This window comes from Opisthorchis viverrini (assembly GCF_000715545.1).
Source record: "Opisthorchis viverrini unplaced genomic scaffold opera_v5_94, whole genome shotgun sequence".
In the NCBI taxonomy this organism is placed as follows: domain Eukaryota; kingdom Metazoa; phylum Platyhelminthes; class Trematoda; order Opisthorchiida; family Opisthorchiidae; genus Opisthorchis; species Opisthorchis viverrini.
The window spans coordinates 1,491,620-1,508,980 of NW_008751751.1; the positions used below are offsets into that span (position 1 = coordinate 1,491,620).

General features: G+C 44.7%; 2 protein-coding genes across 2 annotated transcripts in view; one reads left to right on the top strand and one right to left on the bottom strand.

Annotated features, from left to right (window-relative positions):
* Positions 1-14,361, bottom strand: part of T265_05212 (hypothetical protein) — a gene marked incomplete at both ends in the record, with an annotated part of 20,541 nt that extends 6,180 nt beyond the window's left edge. Inside the window, one exon of the mRNA XM_009170156.1 lies at positions 14,031-14,361. Within this exon, the coding sequence (XP_009168420.1) occupies positions 14,031-14,361 (331 nt within the window). The remainder of the gene's footprint in view (positions 1-14,030) is intronic.
* T265_13718 (hypothetical protein) overlaps positions 1-17,361 on the top strand; it is a gene marked incomplete at both ends in the record, with an annotated part of 83,317 nt that overhangs the window by 35,596 nt on the left and 30,360 nt on the right. Inside the window, 8 exons of the mRNA XM_009170168.1 lie at positions 846-1,079; positions 3,587-3,953; positions 4,053-4,159; positions 5,982-6,526; positions 9,451-9,789; positions 12,513-12,938; positions 13,569-15,187; positions 16,815-17,157. Of these exons, the coding sequence (XP_009168432.1) occupies positions 846-1,079; positions 3,587-3,953; positions 4,053-4,159; positions 5,982-6,526; positions 9,451-9,789; positions 12,513-12,938; positions 13,569-15,187; positions 16,815-17,157 (3,980 nt within the window). The remainder of the gene's footprint in view (positions 1-845; positions 1,080-3,586; positions 3,954-4,052; positions 4,160-5,981; positions 6,527-9,450; positions 9,790-12,512; positions 12,939-13,568; positions 15,188-16,814; positions 17,158-17,361) is intronic.

Below are 17,361 nucleotides of genomic sequence, written 5' to 3' on the forward strand. Positions count from 1 at the left end.
GTGTGCACACACGAGAGTTTTTGATATACTATATATATATATATATATATATATATACGCAGAGCATAGCCTTACGTGCTTACCTCCACCAGTTACGCACACTCCTTAGAACACCACTCTCGTCGCTGACATCAGTACACCAGTAATACATGCAGGTGCTTAACTGTCATAATCCATGGTTGTTTGTTAGCTTAGCCACTGTTAGGGCGCGAAAACCTAGGAGAACGATTAGGGTTCTCAGATAAAACCTCTGGCTCAGAAGCCTGACCGCAAGGCACTGGTGTTTGGTTTGGGAGTGTTCGATTAACCCATTTTTAAGGAGTAAATTATCACGCTTGTTCCAACTTTCAACAATGAGGACCATGAGTCTGTTTGCCAGACACTTATCTATTGATCAACCTGGTAAAAGAGATTCCCTGGATGCTGTACAAGCATCGTCCAGTACAGCGCAATGGGCTACCGTGGTACGCAAACCGTCGTACCACGATATGTTCCATTCTCTTCCCAACGGTATCTCAACACTAAGTCTAACCGAACGATCTGAAATTTGTCGATCAAAATTTTTCAAACAGACTAGCGCCTTTTGATTTAGGCTAGCTTGTGTGTATAAGAATAGCCGTATTGAAACATTAGGCAAACGAACTTGTGACGTTATTTTAAGGCACTTCATTATTGGATCTGCTCGGACTAATATACCGACTGAGGCAGACATTTCGAAATTTCTTATTTCTCCCGGATAAATTTTTCAATTTTTGATTCATACACACATCAAATATGGTTGTACTCGTCCTGCTCGCAGAAAATGTCCACTGTCTCCTAATAATGTCTCGCACCGCTTATCACAGTCTGCGATGGATCTGCTATGCACGTTACCTGTGGACAATACGCGATACTTGCTGGAGAATTGCATGCTATCCCTACTTACGCACCTGACGCAACTAAAAACTCACATTATCGATTCCACTACACAACTGGAACGTTCACAAAGGCAAAATGTTCCACCGTTCAAGGAGGAGCTAAATGAAATGCTGTCCACTCTGATGCGCACGACTTTCCCGAGCGGCACTAGATCGATGCAGGTACGTTGTTAAAGGCTGACACGCAGTTGCTCTGTTCTGTTTGCTTGTTGAATATGTATCTGTCAGCTTAGAAATATGGATTTCCTGTTTATACTGTAGTCGATACAAGCCTTACCACCAGTCAAATCCTCGGCCACTCCTCCAGTTTGAGATTATTCGTTGTTCTGTTTTATGTCCAAGAAACGTTATCACCTTTGGCTGAAATAGTTGATTCCTGTTACCGTTCACGCCTCCTATGTCAGTACAAGTTGCAAGCACATTGGGAGTCGCGGAAGTTTGAGAAGTCTGGGCATGAAGTTCAATGGTGAACGAGTTCCTTCGCAGCCCAAGAGTTTACTGGCTTGGATCGATGTTGCTTGACTCACACCCTCAGCTGTCTGGAAACGTGGTTTATATAGGCTAGCAGACGACTTGAGCATTGTTGAAGGCCTACATGGATCACGATTTCGCCGTTGGGAATACAATCTCTTCCCCCCATCTCTTTGTCACAAAATTGTTCCTATCCTTCACAAGGTTGCTGAAAACTCTTCGACAGCCCATGACCGGTTTCGCCCTTCTTGGGGCTCGTCAGGTAGGCGCAGTCCCCGAGTTTTCGTCAACCTTATGATCTACTTGTTTCTATCCTGTTATTCGTCGAACATTCTTTTTCATTGCACCTTCAACGTAGTAGGATTCTCATCCCACTTGTAGTGTTTACTGCGGATATCCAATACCGCCGAGTATGTGTGGCAGAGACGCAGTAGCGATGCGCTAACTCTTTAAATCCGCTAAACTGTTGGTTATTACGAGCAAGTAAATTTCACCTATAATCACAAAGTAACTGTAGCCGGACGTCATCTAATGGCACCACACTCATAATTATATAGTGGGGTAGTCCGCGGATATTGAGTTGCGGTTCTGTTGTCGAACATTATTGCCCCCAAGCTCGTGTTAGCGGTTTGTGATCTGGTCCAACAGATTCTAACACCAGCGAGACTGAGATGAAATTTTCCGCCCAGCCAGACAGTCAATTGCATAAAAATGTAGCAGCAGTGCTATTGACATCAACCGTCAAACACAACAGAGATTGACAAAATTCTGTATCTTGAAAGTCGTAACATCTATCCTAAGGGCCCGCCAAGCAGGCTTTTCCGCGAGGATTCCAGCGGGATAAATCTTGTAACAGAGGGGCATACAACCTTCGTACAAAGATCCCACAAGTACCGTGTTCCTCCGATATGTGAGACCGAACTTTATCTAAAGCTATTTTCAGTGGACGCTCAGTAAACAATAAATAATTTCAAATAATAATTCAAGAAGTAATATCAAGCAAATATTCACAAGTTGCATGAATCTTGCTCCACCTGGAACGTCGTCAAAACGAGGAGTCACGTCGTGATCGAGAGATAAGTGGCGCTATGTACTATCTGAGTGCTAGTCAATTACACCGCTGATCAGCCCCCTATAGCCGAGCGGTTTAGTCCTCAACTATAAGCCAAGGGACGCGTGTGCGCATCTTTTCGGAGATTCACGAGAGTGATTCCCAATCAGCATAAAACAGCTTTACAGTGAGTCTCTACTTTTCAGTACAGATGGACTTCACGTACACACCGAAGTCTTGATTGAAACGCCATCCGTGTTGAAAACACAATAATTAGAGCGCAAGATTCGCCTCATGTTAGGACAGTGTTTGCTTTTATAAGTCGTCTTGTAAAACTTGAAGAAGCGTTCTTAACTTTCATCTAGTTCAGAGAACATATTGCATTGCTTTTCGAAGCATTTGATGAAAATTCATTGATTGGTCAGCAGAATAATTGTTCTTACCACTTTTTTGTTACTTCCTTTTCAATCACCCACTTATCCGGCGCTCTGTTTGATGGTCAAATCCAGCAGTTTCTTACTTTTAGTGTGCTGCTGAACATGTGGTCAGGGCCAGGCTGTACAGAATCATTCTGTCATCTTGCGTGACAACACACAATTGCGTTCGTGGAAGAACCATTTTTACTAAGTTGTCGCGCTTTTCCCCTCTGGAGGTTGGACACAGGCATTGATATGGAGCGACTCGGGGTAGGCCTATATAAGGTCTGGAAAGTGGAAACTAAACTGCATACTGTAGGAAATCACTTGAAGACCTACACAGAGCCTGTCTTGTTAAGATAGATTACTTACGAGCCCTAACAGCACTGTCGGTCACATCAAGTTCAGTTTTTTGTCATTTAACCTTTCCGCTGTCCCCCCTCTCTCCTTCGTTTTTCAAAAAGGTCTTGACGATTGCCTTAATCCCACATCTCTTGAATATGTGGCAGCACTGCCGATCTGTCGACGAACCAATCCATGACTCCGATTGGTTTCTTTCACTGCTTTACTCCAACAGTGAACCAAGTCGAAGTATGGTCGAATCAGGTTGTGTCGATTTGTGCTCGCCTACGCTTGCCAGACGCTCTTTTGCCTTCTGGACCATTATTCGTTATGTAATTCGTACGGGATCGGCACCATTTCTCTTTCGATCATGCCTCCACATCCTACAGCTCATGGTGCGGACAACGAAATCGTTTTTCGATAGAAACCTTTTAGAGGTGGTCTTAGTCATCTTAGACCTGCTGTTCGAATCGCAATCTGTCGGTGTGGAGTCTACGTGCGTGCGTAAGCTTGCTGAGGTAATAGATAGTCAAGGTGCTGTTCAGTCTTCTCTCATCGGTCGATTAGGACTACTTCGGTGGTACTACGATAAACGGCTCCAGTCGTTCCCTAAAGATGGTGAATCCGGCTCAAACTTGCCTCGAGAGAATGTTACAAATCTGACCAACTCTCCACTTGCACGATACGAATGTTCCAGGGCGATTTTCTACCGGTGGCATGTACATCGTTTGTCACAGCACCTGAAGAAATTTACAGGTACGTAGCCGTTTGTTTATTCTAATGTTACAAAGCCACTGTCGCCAAATGCCTGCATACCTGGTTGATTCTATGGAATTCCATTTTTTTTGGTTGCAGCTGCTCGTCGCCAGCGGTACGAGCGCATTGTTCGAGATCAGTTCCCGCTGGGCTCCTTGTTCGTTGAACGTTCCATGGAATTGCGTCTGCTTTCACTGATGCGCCTGGTACGTCGGTGCAGTAGCTTTTCGAAACTTTTTCCTATGGGTGTTGGAATCTGTTCCTTATCCGAGGTCACTTGCGTAGCGAAAATCCATCTACCCCACTGCTTAGAAACTGATAAGCAGTAGATACAGATCAGGACTTCGGACGTAACGCGTTCCGATGGTTCCTTTCTCCAGCTTTTGTGGCAGGTCGATTTAATCGTAGTACCACCCACACAAATCAGTTCAGTCAATACCGACTCCCGACAAAGGCGGTGTTCTCTGTCTGAAATAAAAATGTATTATATAGCCTATTTTTCCAACAAGAGCCTGTCGTGACCGCTTGGTCCTATGCCGTGCACTTGACACGCTGTTCTGCCCACCAATGTCTCAAAACGCACGAAAGCTGGAATGTGTGACTTGACAACATGAGATTACCATAACTCTGTTGATACGAATTGTCAACAAGTTTGCTCTGGCGTTTGTGGTGAACCCGAAACGTCTTACTGGACAGTTGGATTCTGACCAATCAGTGCATGTTGTGACCAGTTCGCCATAAGGCTCTCAGGTTCTATTATTCGGTGCGGCCTTCCTATGGAGAGAACCACTCGAGAACCGTTTTGAAACGGCATTGGCACCAAAGAAAGCATTTGTGGACTTGCTGTGAGCAAACTTCATTTAATCAAAATGTTACGGTATCGATCGATTTCGATAAAATATCGCACCTATTTACTCATGTTATACTAGTTTGACTCACTGCAGGATTAGATTATACCTTGCAACGTACCTTAGTTTTGGTATTTACGTTCTGCTCACTACAGTAGGGATTAACATATCAAATTTACTGGTGATACTGTAGAGAACAAAGTTATTTAGTGGGAGTTGTATGACAAATGAAGTTGACCTCAGGAGCCATCGATATGAACATGATCTGGCCAACCGGAATGATGATACGTTTAAAGACTGATAACCAACTGAAACCGATAGACCTGCTTTGACAGAAAGTTGGGAATCGAAGCTCAGTGTGTATGGAATGTTTAGGGACGTTTTCGACCGAACAAGAACATTTATGAATAGCAACTTCACGATGCTTTAGTGCGCCGTATACTTGAGTTTATTTATCAGAAATTTGTACTCCTTTTTTCAGGACGCACTCATTAGGGTGACCCTCATGGTTTGCTGCCTCGGTTGTCTTTGTAAGGAAACTGCGATAGAAGTTTTGGTTTTTGAGTTGTCGTCACCCCTCTTGAATCACTTTTCTTATTCATACGGATATTCTTGCTCATTTTTCGTCGTTTGGATAGATTTCCGTGAGTGTTAATCAGCTCATTATTGTAATTACTGTCAAAATTGTCAGTATGTTGGAGCATGATGAGTTCATGTGAGACGTGTAGCTCCCAAAACGGCAGGTCCCCTCTCTGTGAGTCAGTTTGTCATGTTTACCAGCTGGACCGCTGTTCAACTGAACTCTCCTGCTTTTTTATTATTAGTCTCCATTATATGCCAACGACCAACGTTCATCTAGCTATCTTTTGAACAGTATCTCCTATTGGTGGTTAATCAGGTGGCCGTTGATCTGTTCGCAGAGCCACCAGTATTCCAGTACATTTCCGTTATCCCCCGTATATGAGTTCTGAGATTGAATGAACTAGTGTTCTGTCACATTTCTTTCGGTGATATATTTTATTAGGATTGCTCTGGTAGCTCGACAGGTTCGTATTCCTTATTCCAGCTAAAAACGGAAGCCCCCTGCTGCTGTCCAATATGGTAAACAAAACCAATTTAATAGCCGCACATTGGTAGCATATCATTTTTTTGTTTACATTCTCCACCTTTCTGAAAACAGTGTATTCCATCTGGTGCACCTGGAAGTAACAACACCTTGTCTCAGTCTTCAGGATTTGGTATTCCTGCACTACCTGGTCCGCGGCTATTGATTGATGGTTCTGCAGTCCTGACGCCGGAAGTCCCACGTGGGGTGAATATATCGTCGCCATCCAAGACAATCTTGGTCCTACAGCAAATGATCCCTTCCGCAGTGAATGAACTGGTTCACCTGGGTTTGGTTCAGTTTCCTTCAATGATTTTCGATCGTTGCTACACCGAATCTGTGTCCCCGCAGAGCTTTTTCCTAGTTTGCAAGCTGATCGGACGTTTGGTTAACCATTTGACATCTGACCAGATCAATGAAATATTTGCCCCAGGGACCAGCAAACTTTCCGAATCTCCCCTTTTCCGGTTAATTCATCGCTTGTGTTGCACCACAGATGAGGTGATGGCAGCGGCGAAGGATCTACTTATCCATGGATTGACACTAATTTTGAGGTATACAAGTCCGTTGGCGCGATCCACCGGAGCTGGTTCATCTTCTAAATCTCTCGACGACTCAAAGTAAGCTTATAACTTTTCAAGGTGATTTTTTCATCGTCGAACTCCAATTTCGAGGAGTGTTTAGGGCAATACGACTGTCACAGCTCATCTGTACAGCTAGGTTTTGACATTCATTTTAACGTATAGGAGTTGTTGGCAGTATTTTTCATCACCTAACTACCTTCATGTTCAGACTATGAGAACGTGAGGCCACTAAGTGGGGCCTCGTTGATTAAAGCTGAGAAATATTGTCACTCACTTTAACCTGAATGTCTCCCACGGAAGCGTCTTTGGGATTGCCTTAGGCGCGGAATTTCCGATAAGGACGATTGTAGCGAACAAACCCTTTTTCATATGATTAATCACCTTGACCAGTGTATGTACCCCAAATTAATAATATCATTCACTGTATGATTGAGTACTTCTGCCCGTAAATCTGTGATGGCAAGAAGTACATGGTGAGTCACCGAATCAAACTGATTACCGCACGATCAGACTAGTTCGTGAAACCGGAAGGAGCTTTTGTGCCAATACAATAATGATAATATGAATGGTCGTTGGACTGTTTGCTGAGCTGGGCAATTTGATTGCAAACGTTTCATTACCAATCGTGGTGACATCATCAGCGCGTTATTTGGGAGCATGGTGGTGCGTAGCGATTGGTTAGTGGTTGTGCTCGGTATGGAACATGTTGGATAGCTTGTTCTTGTTCTGTCACATGAGCGGTTCCTGCTCGATGTGACTCGAGCTAGTCTACTTCGAACCACCTCTCAGTGTACGCGGATTGTTGCTGTGTATCCTGACTGACAAATGCCTTAAGTACTGGCATCCGTTTCCGGACGCTGCGCCGCATATGCACCTAACTGAGCTCCTTGTGGCTGATGTAATTCTGACTGGAAAGTGAACGCCAGGAAATATGTGTCCCAAACGCTGTAGACAATCGAAGGAGTTTGCGTTCATTACCCTCTGGGACAGAAATCTTATTAGGTCTCGCTTCTGTTGTAGTGGTAAGAGACTTCCGAAATAAGTGTGGTGAGCCGACCAAGTTTGCTTTCTGTGGATTTTCTGCTGTGTCTTTATCGATCCTCTCTAGTATAGCAATGTTGATGAAGTTCCGTTGACTCCTTTATTCCCGTTAGGGAGCAATTTCTATATTACAGTAAGCTGAGTTGAACGTGTTCAAGACGTCAGTTGAGTTCATATTGTCGTTAGCCAATACGGCTATATCACCTACCCAGCAGCTATATAGTGTGAGTTCCTCGATAAGTGTTCTTAGCTCCTTCATTCCAAGTTTGCCCATAGATCCATCTATCAGAAGTGCATCCAAAGAAGAAAAACTCATTCAGCTGTAACACTCTTTTGGTGCCCAGCTGCAGTGCAACCCGAAAGAGACACGAGAGCTGGGACACTGCCTGGTTGCCAAAGCCTAGACAGGTACACTCGACATGCTGGGTCGAACCATGGGCTTTGTTGTGAGTAAGTTCGCCTCTGAACCATCGAGCTATCAAAGAACATCCTGTTGTAGCTCTGTCCTGTGCCGGTAGATTTCTTTGATGGAGGTAAGCTGGACGTTGTGGGTGCAAGGAAGTAAGTGTTCGTTCCGGTCCGTATTAAGAGCACTGTTATCCGTGGTACTATCCTCAATCAGGTTACAACCACATACTGTTGCCTCATTGACTGGTACGTTAGTAAGTGATGACACCTCGTCAAAACAGAACTCATGTTAATTATCAATTTCGGGATCTTCAGGCTGTTAGGTGAATTGGAAAGTGTTTTTAAGACTATAAATCGTCACTTCTCATTTCTGGCGGGAGCTGGGGTTGGAGAATTGAACATATCCATAATGGGCTGGAGAAGTAGATCGGAGTTGAGAATTTTAAGGAAACCTTATCGTTCGTGTGTAGTAGCTTGAGTGCATGTAAGGCTCACGTATGGAGATGTGTTCAAATTGTGACCCGGATTGACCAGCGTTGATCTCTCGGATGAAAGTGGTTAAGATAACTGATTGTATGAACTCGAACTAAGCTCCAAATTCAGGTTGGTTACTCTTTGAATGGGGCTAATGCAGTTTAGACCCGAATAATAAAGCCACCAAAAACGTAGCACCCAGCTTTCTCGACAAGAATTGCACCCTTGCGTGCTGCCGGTGTGTTTAGCTGGCGGGAGAGTTTCTTCCTCTCGACGTCGGTTTTGTTACCAATGATGAAACGAATCCGTGTGCCGACGTCTTAGCGTTCATACACCGTCAACGTCCCCAACGTGCTCAGTTTGTTTTCCTTCTAGTTGACTAATATTCTCGTGGGTGGTTTCCCACTCGTTTCGTGCGTAGCGAGTAAATGAGGGTGCCATCGAGTTGGTGCGTTTTCTACGCAGAAGTTGGTAGTAATTGGGAAGACGGAACCTTGCCCTGGATACACAGGGTTCGTATGATGTTTTGGATTCAGGTGGCTTATTTGAAATCGCTTGCAGTGTTTTGAATGTCTTGATGCATGACCCCTGAATGGTTAGGCTACACTTAGTAGACCACGCCGAACTATTCCACCGGATCGATCTGATGGTTCTCATCTATCAGGTGGTTTGCATTCGTACTGGTCACATGCCATGATGCGAGACAGTAGGTGTTCAATCATTCTGTGGATTAGATGCCAAGCAGTACGTTCCACATCGTTTACGGGGTGCGATGAATGTACTGGTTGAATTTCCCTCTAATTTGTTCCTGTACCAGGCACTTTAAGCCTCTGAGTTATGAAGCGATTTCAGTCATTTTAGTGTCTGTTCATATATACATCACTCATCTTGGCCAGTGGGGACGAAATTTGCACGTAGCAGTATTATTCTAAAAGAAGCGAGAAAGAAACAAAGAATTCACTGTAAACAAGTAACTGTAATGTCAAACCTATCTGTTTAGTGATTCGCGCGTTCCTCATCACACATCTACATTTCAGCGACATCCAGACGTTTACCTCTCTACCGTTCACTTCGCTAACTGAATACCCGTCGACCCCGCTTAGTTCTATACCCTGTGCCAGCTTGCCGTTTGTCCTACTTAATGGTGCAGTTCGATCAATACTGAACACCTCGAGTAGTCCGGACTCTGTAGACCTACTTCACGGCGCAGCTTCCCTTGACGGAAGACGAACGTTGCTCAATTTGATATCAGAGTGCTTCGCGCAGCTGCTGCGTCGACAGTCAGCATCTCTTCTTGCTGGACCTGCTGACAGCTGTGTGAATACGAAGAACGTTCTGCATCTGTTTCTTGCCCTTTCTGGTGAACCTCGTTTTGAGTAAGTTTGTATTCCATTCCTCTTTCATGCTGAAGCTATATTTCACTAATTCTGTTCGTTATAATAGTTTCCTCCGTGATATCCCACTCGTTTACAATGGACCAGTTATTTCTTCCACATTTTACCCCTCAATTTCCGATTAAAGAAGCTTGTTGTAGCATGACGAGATTTTGGAATTTTAATGGAAGTTTCGACCAGTAATTTAAGTTAACCTATGCGGTAAACCAGACGTTTCGTCCTTATTGTGAAACTCCAGAGAGTTTGGAGCCTGCGACCACCCGGCTAGTAGTTTCAACAGCCACGAGCATCTGAACTGCATTTTGATCGATGTGCTAATCAGCCGTTATGTCAATCGTTTCAACTACTAGCCGGGGGGGGAAGGGTTCGAAACTCCCTAGAGTTTCGTGGGGTATGCACCCCTGATGATTCCCAATAAGAGTGAAACAGTGTACCGTGCTTCTTTTTCAAACCTTAAACTGGGTTTACTTACCGGACAAAATCTCAAGTAAGGAAGTTTGATTTAAAGCATTTCGATTGTCAGATTTCGGTGTCTGCGCACTCGCTTCCGGAACTGTACTTTTCTTACTGGTGTGAAAGGTAACGCTGATGGTCTATATATTCCCGCTGCGATATACCCATCGACTGTAAGCGACCGTCGTCTGCTCGCTGCACGCATGTCACTTGATTTCGTGCGAAGTTCTACCTGTTCAAGCCTAAATCCTCTGTTGTCAAACTCATCATAATCAAATGGTTTGTTGGAAAGGACCGGCTTGTTTCCCCTAGATGTGTTAGTCTCCATATCTCCTTGTACGCCTGTGAATTTTAAGCGAAGAATTACTTGTGGTCAGGGACGTCTTGTTAGATGTTTCGGTGTGGTGGGATGTGCGTGCTGGGAAATCAATTTGGCCCGTCTATAACCAGCCCGCCTCCAAATGCTCTACGAGGCACACAGTATTCGCACAACGGAATTGAATTTTCGAAAGCTACGACGTGTCCCCGGTGTACCAAAAGAAACAGGCAGTTGAGTTCAGAGTGCAAGTCCAAACTTCGGAGTCTCAGGTGGGCATCCCGGGGTCTCAACCATGCTAGGAAAGTATTCCACCAAACTTTTTTTGCTAGAAGTATGATTCCTTCAGTGGACAATGAAATTTGGTGAGCGGCAAAAATGTGGATGTATATTAGGGTGGTTTTTGTTTTGAGCACATTCGCAACAAAATTCAACAGTTTGGTGCAAAAGTTCTACTCCACTCACAAAGGTTTTGCAGCTATTGTGTGACTAATGCTCCCCGCCCTACGACTCGCGTAGAGCCTTCTAGTTAATAATTCTTCATTGCATTGTCGTGGTGGTTGCTTTAAGTGAAAGGTGGAAGTAGGTGTTCGGTGTTTTACCCTGGTTGACAGGCCAGTGGTTGTCTACCTAGGGAAGTTGGTTAAACCACGAGTTCACATGACCGACGGATAGCTTACATGAATAACGTCGTAGATTGTCGTTTTAACAACCCATGTTTGAACCCACATTAGTCCCCCCAGGTTGACTGTCACTCTCTGTGATCATTATCCACATAGATGTTGTTTCATAAAATAAGGATGTGAAAAGGCGTAGAAGGTTTTCAATAACCGTATGAGTAATGCATCCTGGTAATAAGTGGATCGCATATAAGTGTAACAGTTAAACCAAACGGCATCAATTAGAGTTTGACACTACCCGATTCCGGCTGTTAATAAAGTCTCATATTTATCCACGCTTCCATGTGGTTACTTTTTTCCTTTTGAATAGTTTCAGTGGTTGGGTTGGCAAACATCGTAAAAAAAGATAAAGAACTATGAAAGTTAATTCTTCTCCGAATTTTGTGAAGCTCCCGAACGAGGGTTGTAGTTTGCCAACTACACTCGGAGACTAGTGGTCCCATGTACACAAGTTTCCGGGCGAAGACTTTTGCCACAGTCGGGTAAAAACAACAGTTGCGATGAAGTTGGTTTGATCGGAATTACTAACAAATGTTCTAGCTACTGGGATCGATACCATGGATTGAACTTCTGCATCTACTTGGTGATGTTTTGCTAAATTTCAAAACTGTCCTGGTAATTTATTCGTGTAAGGAGCGAGGAAATCGACAAAAGGGGGCAATTACCTCAGAATTGGCCTTCCGTGATGTTGGTACGCCGTGAACAACAGTGGTAATAGATGGTCGGTTGACGTCACTCGCTGCATGTTATTAAACACTTTCCAATGCTGAACCATCCGTAACAGTACGGTCGTAAGTATCAACGATCACACTCGGTGAATTTAACATGCTTAAAAGTAACGGCTGAGCTCGTTCAGGTCAAAGCCAGGGGAACATAAATTTCATCACTCGCCGTACACATGCTTCGATACTCGCCACATTTTATGGCGGTTTTTGTTGCCAATAGCATCACCAACATAGATCTTATCAGTTTTATTATATTAGTTTTCATTAACGATGTAGAATTTCCAACCGTGGTACGATTTACTTATTCCTTATTAATCGCTTAAACAGTACAGTGCCTTTGGTTGATGATATGGATCCTTTCGGCAGGGAGGCATAGGTTAAAGGTAAAAGTTCGGGTGTTCACTGCAGGACTCCTTGCCGGGTGAAATCTGTCTTAGAATAACGTCCATTCTGGTTACATTTTGCTTCCGATCTGAACCAGTCCAGAAGATCATCAGGTTTCCTTAACTTCATCTACTTCTTCTTCTTTAGACCTTGGAGATTAACCGTCACTCCATCGGACTCGATAATAACCTTGGATATCGATGTCCTGGATCAATTATTACAGGACCTGTTAACAGAAGTGAAAACCGTCAGTAATTCCGTGATGGAAATGATCGTTCTTACTTTACGGTTTGTCGCCACAGTTGCCTCACAGTCCGATACACTTCGGCTTCACTTACTTCAGTCCCAAGAGTTCTCCGCGTTCATTGATTTCATCCTACAGAAGCCTCCAACGTCTGAGTCGAACGTTGTCGGTGTCCTTGGCACACATGCCATGGAGGTTCTCTTCTCCTGGTTTGCATTCACTACTTGGAAACCAACTGCCGGCGATTCAGTCCATCCCTTCGATCGATTCTGTATTGAGCGTTTCTTGACCCTGCTTAATCATGGTAACAGACCATTGAAGAAAAACAGGTAAATGAGCACGTTGCGCATGTTGGTTGTTCGTTTCATAATAGATCATGCCCAGTTGGTGCATGTAGTCATTTTTGTTCATCTCTGTAGACAAACGATGCCTCCTCAAATTTGGACTCAACCCACGAGTAGGCTTTTTCACGTGCTCTACAGCAAGCATCCCACCGAAGTGATCGCGTTCTACCGACCCCCCATGGGCCCCCTAAAACAGATGACCTCAACTGTAAGACTGCATCCCTGTTTACATTATCTCCTGTTGTCGCAATGAGTGGGGAGTATCACTGAGTTTTAGCGGTTGGTTGACAAAACGAGCACGTGTAATGCAATAAGACAATAAACCCAAGTACCTCCTACTCTACTTTACCCCACTACCGTTGCGAAAAGGCGCGTTGGTACGGGTCATCGGTGTAACGAAAGGTTGTAGCGGCTTACGAATACTTGGGAAATAATGCTGTAACCAGGTATACACAAACACCACACGGAGGCGAAAATGATGTGGTAGATTGTGTTTGTACTCTTATGCATAGATATCTTCTTATTGATGTCTGTAGTCCTAGAAAATCAACTGTTTTGCATTTAGTTTTACTACCCACTCGTTGGACTGTTGTTTCATCCTTCCTACTAAATCAGTGAACCATCTAAATCGATCGGATTTCACTGTGGCCCAAGTGACCTTCAGGCTGTACTGCTGGAGGCCGTATATCGTCGACTGCAAACAATTCACCAGCCGATTGTGCTCAATACAAAGGTTATGTCTGAAGCTTGTCCGATCGTTCTGTGCTCCTCCCACACTGTTACCAACCTCTCTTTCGAGTTGCTGCTGGATTTGACCACCAACGTTCTTAAGTGTTTTCATGGAACCAATGGGAAGTTCCTCTGCAATGCAGAAGAACGGTCGTGTCTTACAGCTCGGTCAACCATATTTGACGCAGATTACGAAGCTTCTCAGTCGAAATTCGCTTTATGGTCGACGCGGTTATTGGAAGGTTATGATGTCGAGTTTTCGGAACGCGATGAAGATCCTGATGCTGACTCTGGAATGTCCAGATTGGTCTGTTGCCTGTTTCCCGGTCGGTGTTCGGATGCACCCACCTACTCTTCCCTCATTTCGACGTCTGATTTTCATGGTCGTCTCATGGCTCGGATTTTCTATTGTCTTCTGGTTCGATTGCTGTCTGATTCCGAAGCTACTGATGCTCATTCCTCCTTCTTCTACTTTACCGGATTTGCGATTGAACTCCTTATCGATCTCCTGCAAAGGGCTACCGCTCCGCGTGAGGTGTGCCGTATAGTGACCCTTGCTTGCCTTGTTGGTGGTTGGCCGACACTTCGCCGCTTGTCCGAACAGCTGTTCAATGACTTTTATCCAAATACCACAATGGATTGGGTCCTGTTTGCTTTGATCACTTTTGTTACCAAACATTCGATATCAAGAAGTTATTTCTTGCACCACGTGCGTTCCTCCTCCACATCAAACCGCGTTTCCTGCCCCCTGCTCCTCCTACTAGCATATTGCTATTCGGACATTTGCGGGCAAGATGACGAAATCGCGGAGATTTCTATCCGGACATTCCTGTTTCAATCTTCGCATGATGCTGACATGAGCGGTTTACTGAACCAGCGGATTCAGTCGTTTCTCAGTGACTTGCAATTTGAACCCAGGGTTTATCTCGGGATTTCGGAATTAGGCCAGTCGGCCGTTGTCCATGGGCTCCCCAATGGAGAGTTCCCGTCTGCCTCGTCCAGTCTGCTTACACACTACCTTCCTGCCGGAATAAGTGCACCCATCACAGCCTTCAGTGGGTCCGCATTAGACCACTGGCGCAATGTTGCACGAATCCCACCAACCCCAATGACCATCCAGGATACCCTTTTAGGGGTCACGATGACTTCTCAACAGGATGCCTATGGGAAGCCATTGTGTGACTTCTCTTCAGTTGCTTCGTTTCAGTCAGACGTTATCGATGGGGAATCTGCCTCGTTAAATATGGCCCTGGCCGCGAGAAACCCTTCTGGAAACACCACATTCCCGTTATATCTGGGTTCCCTCAGTCGCAACGTCGACCGTGATACTGCCGACCTCGCAGTCATCTTGGCAAAATCTACTTCGTCGCTCAGTGACCAACTTCTTTCGATCCTGGCAGCTAGTGACCAATCTCAGCGGTTTGTAAGTGTAACTGTTCGGTTCCCATGTCTGATTTGGTTATGTTCAGTTGTGATGGAATCATCCGATACGGCGGTAGAACAAGGTGAGTCACTGTCTGGTCAACACTGTTTCATTCTCCTACCGCTTTATGCATTGGTTAGAGGTGTGTTTCGTGGTAAAAGGTTTATTTAATAGTTACTTGTTAGTCAGTGAGATTCGCTCTCCTGGATTGTACCCTACAGAACGAAGGATAGTCCGCTCAGCCTTCGATATGCTATTTATTCCGGCTATTGCCAGTGGTTATATACGTTGAAAGATTGTTACTCGTGCAAGGGAGATAGCATCCGACTGTTTCGTGATAATACTGAAAGTTATTTCATTGAAATCTCCAGTCAGTTGTAGCTCTATTTATGAACTAACCTTCTGCGCGACCCATCACCATTTGGTCCAGAGATCCCTTCGATTTTGAGGTGTATTCTTTTTCCCCACTCACATGGATGAATCACACTACACTATTGGTTCCATAATCAAAGCCGAATTCCCCGTGTGAATGGCGGCATCTGATCATCCATATTAGAGGGCAGTTCTAAAATGGGTTAGGAAGCTTGAAGAACGGAAAATAATGCGCGGTAACATCATCAGCAACAAGAGATGCTTAGGATGCAAAGATAGCAGACTTATAATTTGTCGTATCTCGCTAACTAATTTTGTTCAGCATTTTTTAGCTTTGGCTTTGCCCCATCGTGGCACTTTTTGCGTAGTTCCTAGTTCCCATCAAAATATATTCATGTCTGATGACATACTGTGGATATTCCAGTCTGCGATATTTTGGTGTTGGTTGGCTGTTGTTGTCATTTCTAAAGTTAACAATGCTAAATCCACGACGAGTAGGACGAAAATCCCTTCATGTCACAAAATTACTCCCAGCTCACCTTGGCCGAAATAGGTAGGTATTTGAAGAGGAAGATCCAGAAAACTGTGGTTTCAGGAGAAACCACACAGCCATCGTTTTTTAACTTCTTAACTGTCCAATTTATTCATTTTGAAAGCCGTGCACGTTATCTCTGCATGTCACACATAATTCACAATTTCATAAGAGTTATGTGCGATCCCTAGTTAGGCGGCGTCTGAAACCATATTCAACGTCCATCAAATACCGTTTGGTCGACTGACCAGGACCAGATGCCTGCTCCAAAATCTTTTCTACCCTCCGCCCTCGTGGATTAGCCCCTTCCTAAGTATTCTCTGATTATAACTATTCCAACGGAAGCTTTCCGGGATTCGCAAGCCATATGGTGGTCCCCGAAAGATGTACAGAACTGTTCGACTAGTTGGTAACCACGCGCTGTTATCGGTGTCTTTCGTCGTTATCACTCTCTTGCATTTCGATGATCATGATTGAACTCCCTAATTATTAAAAAACTGGCGGTTTATTTGAATTATGTATATGCGGTCTTTATCGACTCATCAAGCGGCAGCATGGAAGATTTGGCGCTCACATTATCCGTAATTGGTGGGGTTTGTCCGAGTAGAGCTTCCCGCCAGCCCTGTAAATAGTATTGTTTCAAGTATCCTGCCACCTACCATAAAGTTTTTATCCTGACGAAACTGCTTGGTTAATCCTATTTATCAGTCACATCACACTCCTGTCTTGCATCGTCTACTCTCGTCTACTCATCGTCTACTCTCCACTTTTCAACAATCACTCCAACGCTACATGTGTGATACAGGGCCCTCAGCTGTCACCTTAGAATGCTATCGAGACATACCGGGACAAAGTCAATGCAGTCTGGTAGCCACGCACGAAGCAAAAGCCACACCACGAACTTCTAATGGTGAGCGGTCCTTTGACATTCCGCAACCGAACCCTCCGTGTATCAGTTTGGTATTCCCGCCCTGTCTCGTCAGTCACCTGAGGTTGAGATTATACAAAAGCAGAGACTTGTCAAGGAAATTAACCCTTTCCGCGCTTCGTCTCTACGGCCGTCATGTCGAACCAGCGGAGTCGTTCAGTACGCGTCACTATTCGGGTCGAGAGATATCAAAACTAACTCAACCATCTGACATGGCCAGGTGAGTTGTCCTTGTTTGTAAGAGTCATCATCATCATCATTATCAGCTGTAATAACCGCGTACTGGTCGTACACTGGTTGTAGCTGCCACAGTTTCGTTCACCGATGATTGGGGGGTAAGTGGCTGCGCATTGCACGCGCGAGCTGGTAAATTGGTGCATAAATCCAGCACTGTCAGTGAGTTGTCAAGCGGGGGGGGGGGGGG